The sequence below is a fragment of the Erigeron canadensis genome, chromosome 5 (genome assembly GCF_010389155.1).
Source record: "Erigeron canadensis isolate Cc75 chromosome 5, C_canadensis_v1, whole genome shotgun sequence".
NCBI classification, from domain to species: domain Eukaryota; kingdom Viridiplantae; phylum Streptophyta; class Magnoliopsida; order Asterales; family Asteraceae; genus Erigeron; species Erigeron canadensis.
In genome coordinates, this window is record NC_057765.1 from 1,602,328 (window position 1) to 1,613,561 (window position 11,234).

At 34.8% G+C, this 11,234-nt stretch overlaps 1 protein-coding gene across 1 annotated transcript; it reads right to left on the bottom strand.

Annotated features, from left to right (window-relative positions):
* Positions 1–120: 120 nt before the first annotated feature.
* Positions 121–10,996, bottom strand: LOC122599397 (peroxisomal fatty acid beta-oxidation multifunctional protein AIM1-like). The gene is made up of 18 exons (XM_043771903.1): positions 10,796–10,996; positions 10,605–10,676; positions 10,008–10,070; positions 9,859–9,915; positions 9,697–9,764; positions 9,527–9,608; positions 9,374–9,429; positions 8,252–8,554; positions 6,825–6,911; positions 6,563–6,737; positions 6,269–6,390; positions 5,457–5,620; positions 3,918–4,172; positions 3,140–3,261; positions 2,935–3,056; positions 2,012–2,160; positions 843–981; positions 121–365 (listed from the first exon to the last, which is right to left on the bottom strand). Exons 1-18 carry the CDS (start codon positions 10,878–10,880, stop codon positions 315–317), a joined length of 2,172 nt encoding a protein of 723 aa, XP_043627838.1. The 5' UTR covers positions 10,881–10,996; the 3' UTR covers positions 121–314.
* Between the last annotated feature and the right edge of the window lie 238 nt (positions 10,997–11,234).

Below are 11,234 nucleotides of genomic sequence, written 5' to 3' on the forward strand. Positions count from 1 at the left end.
GCATGACTCTTTGGTATGTTAGGGAAGCTTGTTTATATACTATTGCAATTGTATGTTGATATCAAAAGCAGATTTAACAAGCAGCTATGTCACTATGTGAACATTTAATCTCGCCCTCAATTATTGAACTTAGTATTTCTTTATTTCATAACCAAAGAAACAATAATCGTTCCACTAAAAAACAAAGGATCGGTACCAAAAGGCACTGGGCATACTTATTTTGTAGTTAGAGTATACAGAATAGAACATGTGTATATAACAATCATCCTCATGTAAGTTCCCCAATATATATATATATATGCATTATCACTTGTTTACAATCGGGCCTTAGAGCTTGCAGTTGTAGGTGCCGAAACAGGTGCACTCTGCAAATTTGAAGAATGTGATTAATAGTGGCAATATGGAAAGGTCGAATGGGTTCGATAAGGAGTTGGGTACTTGGGTCAGCCATATACATTTTTTGCGTGAAAATGTAGTCGTTTTTTGTATTTGATATAACGGTGGGTCAGATGTGTTTTATTTATAGTTTAAAGAAAATGCTAATCAGTTCTAAACTGTTAGTTTACATGTACAAAAAGATTGTACCTTCCATATCAAAAGTCCTACAATTATTTTATGCACCTTAAGGGTTGTATTTAGCAAGACCCTATTTTTAAATAGAATGATTTAGGAGATTTTATGCATTAATGACCAGCTTATATTGACATTTGCTACTTCTACAATTCATGACCAGTTTCCTTTTAAATCAACTTCATTCCCCATATTGGTTTTATAAGCAAATGAGCTTATATTGCCACAATACATGAATCGATAAACAAGGTAGGAAGACTAAGATTTCTCACCAGAGGGACATCATTCAATGCTCGTTCTTCCAAGAATCTTGATGGTTTATAGAAGTTGCCATATTTTTCAGCCCATTTGTTGAGACTTGTATATATGTGTTTGCATCCTACCAAATCTGCCCAAAAGACAATGCCACCACTGCACCGGAAAACAGAAAAGTAATAACTTTTCAAAACATCAAACCGTTGTCTTTTGTTGCAATGAAGCCCTTAAAATTCTCTTTAACAAGAAGCAGAAATATACCACTGGTTATAATTTTAAACGATCAATGACAATTGTGGAAAGGCTGGTGGCGAAAGAACCATATCAGCCATTAACCAATAACCTTTTTCTCTAAAATTGTTATCTTGCCAATTATGTGAAGGTTTTTATCCCAAAGGAACTATTTTATTCTGTTGTATTTGTCTAAAATTGCTTATTTTTGCAAGATGTACAGTTTTTCCTTGCCCACGCTAGGACAATGATCTGCTTGCAAGAAAAAACTCATTGCAATAAATAAAAAAGTTAACTCTTGGGTAGAAGTGGCAATGGGCAAATTAAACGGCTTATATGGGTCAACATGGGATGGGCTGTCCCAAAACAGTTTTGTTAAAAAACATATACAAAATATCTTTTAATTAAGGGAATATCAAAGCTGCAGTAACAGCAGCTATGGTTGGGCTGTCGTTAGCAATAAACTAGAGGAGAACCCGCGCAAAGCGGCAATGGTGATGACGGCAGCTACTGGCGGTGGCGATGGTGGTGGCAAGTAGTGTTGGTTATTGATGTAAAAGGGGTGGTTTAGTATATTTATTTTAGGAGTTGGGGAATAAGATTTGTACATTATATCATTAAGGATATTTTTGGAACATTACTTAAGAAGGCAAGTGTAATGATATGATTATCAAGTAATAAGCTGCAGCTGACTGCAGCTATGGTTGGTTGCTGTTAATATAATTTTCACATATGATGCTAACACTATTATTTCACTAATAATTTTAACTTTTCTTAAATGAAATGATTTTCAAGGTTTTATGGTTTCCTTTTTAGCTTAAGTTTTGTCGTTACCAATTTGACCCATTAGAGATGATTTGATAAGGCCATACCCAAATGATTTCATTCATGAATATGATATACCAAATAACTATCAGGCAAGAAAAACAAGCCAGGACTTAAAATATGGACATACCGGTATGAAGGAAAACTCATCCCCAAAACAGATGCAATGTCAAGATCCGATGCTCGAACAACAATTCCTTCTTCTAGAACACGACATGCTTCATTCACTACTGGAAACAATACCATCTCTACTATCTCTTGGTCGGTCACAGATATGGGCTGCCACATATAATTCAAGTATATACATTATTTATAAAGTCATTCAAACTTTGAAGTAGCGGGTGCTTTTCAACGTATATAGAAATGAGAAGAAATTTTTAGAGCAAATGGTAATAGGTGAAACCGCGCTTCAATAACAGACGAGCAAAAAGTTCAAGACTATATTAAATAGTTTTTTCACCCTAAAATCAAATCTGGTCTGCCACCACTGTGAGAACTAGAGAGAGCAAATTGGGCAGGTTAAGTAAACAGGCAAATGGCAGGGCCTGATTGAAACTGTGAGAGTCAGGTTGGGTCAACCCAAAACACTTTCTGTTTAAAATACATATTTTTAGGTAAATAATTTACTCGTCTAAAAATGTGATTTCGAAAGCTGGAATATTTCCAGTGTAATCATAAAAAGTTAAATTTTCAAGAATTTTAGACCAAGATTCTAATAAACTTTCATTTTCGGCTAACCCAGCGTAACTCTTCTATATATTTCTTGCTGGAACTGGTCCCATTGATAACGAGTAGGGCCAAATAATTTGATGCGGGTAGTCGCTGAACCATACTACATAGTTCCAGCAACAAAAACTATTCGAATAATTATCTATGTTTTGATTTTTGTACAAAATATAGAAGGTTTTTGCATTAAAATTTATTTGGGAATTTTTTCCCCGTCAGATACAACTGCTTTCTATCCTTTTAAGCCGACTTCTTTTTCATTCAACCTGTTTGAACCCAACACATAACCTGAAGCGATTAATTCATAAGTAAATGAGTTGAAATTACCTTTCCCTGTGGCATAAGATTGGCTAGTCTTCTTGACTCCTCTATAATTGGTAGCACCATGGGATCGGGTTTTGGCTTGCTACCTTTTTCGTAAATGTAATACCCTTTTCCATTCTTTTTACCTGACAACAATTTCAAGTAATCAAAGACACATGCATGAAAGATGACATTAAATGAAGCATAATCACGTATGCTAAGAAACTACCATTTCGTCCACTTTTAATTAGAAGGTCGACTACTGGAGAAGAGAATGTGCGATCAGCAAAAGCCGTAACAAATTCTTTCGCTATGGAAACAGATACACCATATCCAACCAGGTCTTCAAGCCTACAATCACGAGTTCAGATAAATAGTGTTTAGAATATCGCAAACAGTTGGTGTTTAGATTTGGATTTTAGAACTGATTATTTGATAATTACAACTTGAGGTAATGAAGTCACTAATCATTTTTTAATGTTTGGTTAAACTTATTTTGCTCTTGATTATCTGATATTATTCAATTACGCTTCAATCTCATTCCTGCCATAACGAAACCGAGTTATCTTGAGGCAATATTAGTGTACCAACAACTAACAAGGGTCTCTCCTTTTTTCACAACATCCTTTTCGGTCATTAAATTTTAACACCTTAAACAAGTACAAATTATCAAACACTCAAACACTTTATCATCCAACAATTACTTCAAACCGTATGTCATGGTAATCACTATTTGATGGTAGGATAAACAACTTTTGCTTTTAAATTTTAAGGGGATGAGATGATGCAACATAGCATATGATTTAAGAAACAAATGAATCACCCACTCTACAAATCAGATAAACTTTAACTCTCATTTCACAAAGAACCGCTACTTTATTTTCACAGAAATATATTTCTTGGTTTATTGGATAATTACAAACGAAAGTACAACTAAACACATAATCACTTTAACAAAACAGACTCAGACACCCAGACAATGTAAGATTTATAGTGCAAGAACTTACTGAAACGGGCCCATTGGGAGCCCGAAGTTGCTGATCAATCTGTCAATTCTAAACAAATCCACACCTAAATGGAGCAACATGTGTGCACCCTGTTTGTATGGAAAGAATGTACGATTAACAGCAAACCCGGTGCAGTTTCCCACAACAACAGGAACCTTTTTAATAATCTTTCCAACTGTCATAAGATCAAGGATCACTTGAGCAGAAGTCTTCTCTGTTCGAACAATCTCCAGGAGAGGCATCACATGCGCGGGACTGTAATCATTTCAGGAAAATGCAAATGTGGTTCAGCACTCTTGTTAGAGGTCGCAAGTTTGATCCATTTTCTTATGAAAGGATCAATTCGGGTATCTATAATGATTCAAACAGATTAAATGAAATAAATAATGGGTCAAAATATGGTCAACATGTAATTTCTAAATGCATTGAATCTGAGAACTATTAGATTCAAATAATTATACTATTGAAACTATATAGCTTTTCTAATCATACTTGACAAAATAACTATTTATATACTAGTGTTTATAAAATTTTTGGGCAAGATGTAATTCAGGTTTATAGACCCATTCAACCCTCACACAAATTACATGTTCTTACCAGAATTCGTCTGAAAGACCCATTTTTTTAACATATCTACTCTTGATCATGCTCAGATAACATGGCATGACTGGACCTACATGGTCTATTTGATATGCAGGTGCATGCCCCAGAAAAAAACTTATATTCTGGAAGTTAAAACTTAATGGAATAAGTATCTTGTAATGTAACAAACTTTGAACGAATGTCTATAGTAGGAAATAACTAAAGTTGTGTGTATTGTATGTAAACAACTCGAAATAATGTTTATTGTATGTAAGAAAATGTATTTAACCAATTAAAATCAGACAAGTGGCACCTCTATATGGTTGCCACGTATGTTTTCTTACATACAATAAACATTTTTTAAAGTTGTTTACATACAATACACAAAACTTTAGTTATTTCCTACTATAGACATTCGTCCAAAGTTTGTTACATTTCAGGATACTTATCCCAAACTTAAAAGCATAGAAAAGCTGTTTTTCTAGTGCATCCCATGTACTTATGGTAGTATTTACCCTGATCAGAAATCCTGGATCGGCCAGTAAATGGCATCCTGCCTCACTTTTTGATATTTGAGAGATGGCAATTTCGACCCACGTATGAACAAGACAATTCAAGTTATAACTTATCTCTAATAGATCAAATAGTAGATTTGAAAAAACTAACTAAAAAGGAAATGGGTCAAACGCGTCAAACAGGTAGAAAGTCGATCAAGTGTTACAAAATATTGAACTTTTGGGACAAAAAGTATCATGGGTCCCGACCCAAGTTGACCATTCTAAAAGTTACCCGCCTTGACCTAAATTTGACTTGACTCGTTACCCAGCCTACCAACCTCCCGTTTTGCAATCTCTTCTGTTTAAATATCTGAACTCCATTACGTCCTCCTATAATAATTGCTTTCATAACTTCTTTGAAGTATATGTAGAATAAAAGCTGCTGATTATGTTCCTTGACCTGAAGAAATGCGCACCCACAACCCGGTCTTGAGATCTTAGCTTCTCTCCAACTAAATTGAGGTCAATGGTAGATGTATTAGTTGCCAAAATGCAGCGAGGGGGGCATATCTTCTCAATCTCACTAAAGATGTTTTGCTTTAACTGTACGTTTTCGATAACCGCCTGTCATTAAAAATAATCAATCAAACAGCTACTAACTCAAATATTTTAATCTACATGAGCATTCAAAAGAATATTATATAACTCTTTAATTGCAAGCTTCTTTTTCAATTCACTTTATGATATTATATTATTATTGTGTGGCTAATATGAATAGTATTCTCAAGATACAACTTGTCTTATATGTCATACTGGACATGTTCAGCATAATATATGATACATGGAACCTTTTAGAATTATATATGAATTAGATTTATCGTAAAAATCTTGTTGTACTTTATGCATCATAGTTTTCAATGGAACGTTAATTGCATTAAAGAAACAGCTTTGTTTCAATCTTGTATGAGCTGTTTCCATTTTCTTCTGAAGGGACGCTTACTTATAGGATGATAAACTGGAGAGTAAGATGAATTGAGTAAAGGGTCAAAACATGTTTAGCAACAGGTAATTTTAGATATGGATCGGGTTGACCTGCAACCATTTTAACCCTTCTGTCTTGATTTCTATAAATGATTAATACATTATCTAATTATGATTTTGAAAGCTAGTTAGAATTTATGCTCCCAACTTTTTCCTTTTTTTTTTATAGTATCAATCTATTACTTACAACAAGGATATTATATAGCGGGTAACTATCATAACAGAACATACCTCGATGACCATATCCACGTCCTTGAATTCTGAGTAGTCCAGTACCCCTTTAATCATTGACAATGCTTTGTCAGCACTAGACTCTGCCAGCTTTTTCCTTGCAACCAAACCTCGGACGTTCGCTACAAGCAATCTCTCTATTATTTACAAGGAATGAACTAAAAGTGTATGTGGGTCAACCACACCCCAACATAACGAAACACATAACAAAAATGACCTGTGCCCAACCCTCCTGATTCATCCATTTTTCCATCTCTAAAGTGCATACTTAAGTCGTCAATGTAAAGATGCTACCTTCTATGGTTTTTAACCCTTTCATGAGGTACTCTGAGTTGACTTCCTTAAGAAAAACATGTATATTACTGATAATAAGGGCTGTAGCTATTCCTGAACCCATTAAACCTCCACCAATGACAGCTACTTTCTTGACAGCCCTCGGCTTGAGCCCAATATCAGTAACCTTAGGCACCTGCCGGTAATTAAAACAAAGTTTATCATGTAGAAAGTAATCAAAAAAAAAGAGAAAATTTTGTCCAGATAAGATGGACTTTCTTACCTTTGAGGTTGCACGTTGTGAAAAGAACACATGACAAAGACCTTTTGATGTGTCTGAAACAAGCAGCTTGTTAAAAACTTCGAACTCCTGAAGAATAGACATTTATTGTAAATTTTAGGGTATATGCGAAAAAGTATATTATTTCTCTAATAAACTGTCTGTTTAAATAGATTAATTTAGGAGATTTTAAGCTAGGTGAGTACACTGTGGATGACTCTCAACCAATTTTCTACTATAGCAAGTTCTTTTTTTTTTCTTTTGAAAGGTGGATTTCGCTGGAAACTTTGTGTCGCGATTCGACAACGGGAGGTCTAGCATACGTTGTCTAAACCGGGTCTGCGTTAGAGAGCTCCCTCGAAGTAAAAATGCCTATTTCAAATACCCGATGGGGGGAAAACCCCCTACTAATCCGCCCGAAGGCACAATGATTAATAGGGGTAAACCCAGCCCTCTCAGACTTGAACCTAGGTATACCCAAGCCAAGTCCTCATAAAGGTACTTAAATGCTATGTCCTCCCTAAGGCTTGAACACAAGACCTCATGCAAGGGGGGTGGTTTTTCAACCATTGAGCTCAACGACTATAGCAAGTTATTCTTACCCATTTGAGATAAAACTTGACCCTGACCAACCCCATTCAATAATAAATTGATTAGCATTGCCACCTCTAGTAATAATGTACAAAGTGATACGAAGCCATCCCATAATAGGCTCGTATCATGCCACAAGCTAGGTGTAGAACTCACTCCCAAAAGCTAGCTCAAAGGAGGAGGGGACACCTAGGCTTATAAACCACCAACCAATCCCATACTTGGCCGATTTGGAATCATATCACAAAGACATGTTAGAATGATAAAAACAAGTTTTAGGCCCAAACATTATGCACCCACCAACAAGGGAGAACACCTGTACTCTCTTGCCTCCGAAGAAAATTGTAACACTTGATGGGGCCCATAGTTTAAAGAACATATTGAAGTCACATTCAAATATCTACGATGCTTAACATTAGCTATCCAGCATATAAACACATATGCATACCCCTATATTTTGTAGCATTACGAAATGTGAAAAGGTAAGAAAAACTTAAATAAACATTTGTTGTTGTAGAGCATCTACTGAAACGATGTTAAGCTAGTGTATTCTCTTGTCAAAAAGATTAACATATATAACTCAAATATTATTCATGGATTCCTTTCAATCAGAATGTGAAAGAGTGGGAGTCTCTAAGAGATAGGGGTTGCAGGAGAATAATACCTAGTGCTAATGATTCTTGGTAGTTTTTATGCCGTTTTGATCAGAGTGTGCACTCGCCTTAACTTAACAATGACAGTGGAGCAACAGCAGTGGCATTCATATCTTAAAAAGACTACTAATGTTTAAAAGGGTATGCAACTTATTTTGGGAATGGAAGGAAGACAAACAAACATACCTTTAACATACCAGGGTATCCTCCATGCACAATACCTTCTTCAATTACATCAAGACATGCCTGGTGCTGTGGCATATTAACCACAGTCCGTTTGATTTGTTGACCAGCGATCCTAAGTATTTCATGTGCTTCAGATAGGGAACCAATCTTGTCTATGCAGTGAAGGGACCGGATCCATGGTTTACGTTTTTCTGCAATGTCTAATGCCCATTGCCTAGAAACTACCAGTAAATCTTGAGAAGGCACAATAGCATCAACGAGGCCTAGCTTTTTCCCTTCTTCAGAACGAATAGGTTTCGAGGTCTGCAAAAGAGATATTCCAAAACTATAGGTGGGAATTTCATTCTATTTACTTGTGAATGGATTATGTTAAAAGAGGTGAAACTAAAGAATTTAGCTAAAAATACAGGTCAAAAGTAACTAAAAGTTTATCTCAAATGCATAACCCCTAAATCAAAGGTTTTAATGCTAGATCATTGTTGACATCATATAGTTATTATTAGCATATGTAATACACTAAATATCCACATAATAATTTGACCCGAATGCGTCACTGAACCCTTCTTACCTGCCAATGCTGCCACCTCTACCTATAATCATATTCATATCTATGATTCACCAGAAAGAAATAATGTTTTTGCTTTACAACAGTTTTGTTATCAAAGCCTTTATTTAGAGAATCTAACGTCAGAAATATCATCTTTACCCGAAAAAAGTTGATTTAGGTTATAAAAACTTATCTGCAACAAGTCAGTTGGGTAATACACAAAAACTTGGCTATAGACAGGAAGGATCAAAAATTTATTCAAATGCTTACAGCCTCCTAAATAACTTTATAAACAAATTAAATAACTATTTTAACAGCAAGTTATTCATTATAGTTTAAAAATCGGGGATCACCGTTGGTGTGTCAACCAAAAAATATCCAACCTATTTATGACCCATAATAAACATTTCCCAAATTGACCTATTTCCTGCTACCTCTACACATTTTGCCACCTCCAAAGAAGTTATATCAGAATGATCGAATCATCCATAACTAACCCAGATTAAAAGGATGATAAATGGCCAAACAAACGATTTTTGCAATGTTAAAATTAACTGCATGTGAGTGGAACTCACCATCATCATTTCAATTGCCTTTGATAACCCGACAAGCCTAGGAAGTCGTTGGGTACCTTCAAAAGCATGAACAAGCACAATCATGACCAAAAGCATATTTATTGGACTTAAATCCAAAGATATTACAAGTATACAAGTCGCTGTATCTCATACCTCCAGCCCCAGGGATAACTCCAAGAGACAATTCGGGCAGGCCAAGTTGTGCCTTTGGAGTTGCAATGCGTGCATGACATCCCTGTTTATGACAACTTAATGAGAACACTTGCACAAACATAACTTGCCAAAAAAAAATGATATCATTTTTAATGCCCAAAGTGACAAACCATTGCAACTTCTAATCCAGCCCCAAATGCAATTCCTTCTATTGCAACAACTATAGGTTTCTTTGCATCTAAGTTTACAAAACAGTATAAATTCATCAGAAATTAAACTAAAGTAATCCTTTGGTACTTAATACTTATGAATAAGGATGTATATGCAACAACCTTCAAGTTTATTGATCACAAGGTCAAATGATATATCGGGTAGATAAGATAAATTTCCTGCAAGTCCAAGACGATGCTTGATTGTCAAAGAACACATCCAAGCAAAGAATACTGGCTTAGTGAAAATATGGTAACTAAAAATTTCCTACCGGTCTGTTGAATTTTCTGGAACACATTAATGTCAAATCCACCTGTAAACCTGCCATTTTTTCCTATAGGAAAAAAAAAAACACAATTTACATACAATATGCAAAAAGTGCCAATTTCTGATTTAGGCCTCATTATTTCACAAATAACATACATGAGACTACAACTTGTTTTCGTTAATGTTAACGCACAAATTCGTCACACCTCCTGGCTATCATTTGTTGCAACTTTTTACAAGTAAATAACTACACAAGACACTAAATGTTATTATAGTCATGTTTTAGTTAATCAAAAGTGCCACTTTTTAGCTGCAGTTACTAGTGGAGTCTACTATATGACACTTAAAGAAGATAATCAACGAAAAGTGATACAGAGGTTCTAGATTTGTAAAAAGTACTATTAAGTTATGGATTTTGCTAACCATAGCTTTGGGTTATGATTAACTCAGCAAAAAAAAAAAAAGCGATACATTACGATTTTGATCATTACTTTAGGGGGGGGGCGCAATTATTTTCATTTACGAAATCTTTAGACTTTTAGTCATTATACATTAACAAACACTAAAATACAATTAGAAAACAAAAAAAGTTACCACTTACCAGTCAAAACAACAGCTTTCACATCATCTCTGCTCATAGCTTCATCAAGTTTCTCCTTTAGCCAAGCAATAACTAAACAGATAACAAAAAGATTTAATCTTTAACATCATAACTAACATAAAATAACAAAGTAAACAAAACCCAGTTCACAAAAAAAAAAAAAAAAAAGATTGAACAAAAAAGCAACTTACTTTGAACAGCTAAGGCATTAACAGGTGGATTGGAGAAGGTGATCACAGCAACACCATCATGACCCACTTCCAGTTTCACTTCCATTTCTTGGTCAATTAAAAGTCAACGCAAGACAAATGATGATCAAGGGTTTTATAGTTGAAAATGATCAAAGGTTTTATATAGATAGATACAGAGTTACAGACAGTGGGAAATATGACAAAGTAGCAGTTGTTAGGCAATTATTTTTTGTATTTGCTTTTAGGGGTTTAAAGTTCCCTTTAATTGTATTTCATAGCATAAATAAACTGGATACTAATTAGTAATTACCAAGTTTAGTGTAACAAAGGATTACTTTTAAATGAACCAACTTAAATACTTGGGGACAACTGTTTTTTATCATTCACAACAAATATATATTTGTTGTAATGTACAGTGTACAACTGTATAAAGCATGTA

What these genes read in the sequence shown, in the direction of transcription:
- LOC122599397 (XM_043771903.1), bottom strand. Translation starts at nt 10,880, where the DNA reads ATGGAAGTGAAACTGGAAGTGGGTCATGATGGTGTTGCTGTGATCACC. An exon ending in CACAACGTGCAACCTCAAAG is followed by an intron (nt 6,738 to 6,824) that starts GTAAGAAAGTCC and finishes AATTACCGGCAG; the next exon opens with GTGCCTAAGGTTACTGATAT. An exon ending in CATTGAATGATGTCCCTCTG is followed by an intron (nt 366 to 842) that starts GTGAGAAATCTT and finishes TCAAATTTGCAG; the next exon opens with AGTGCACCTGTTTCGGCACC.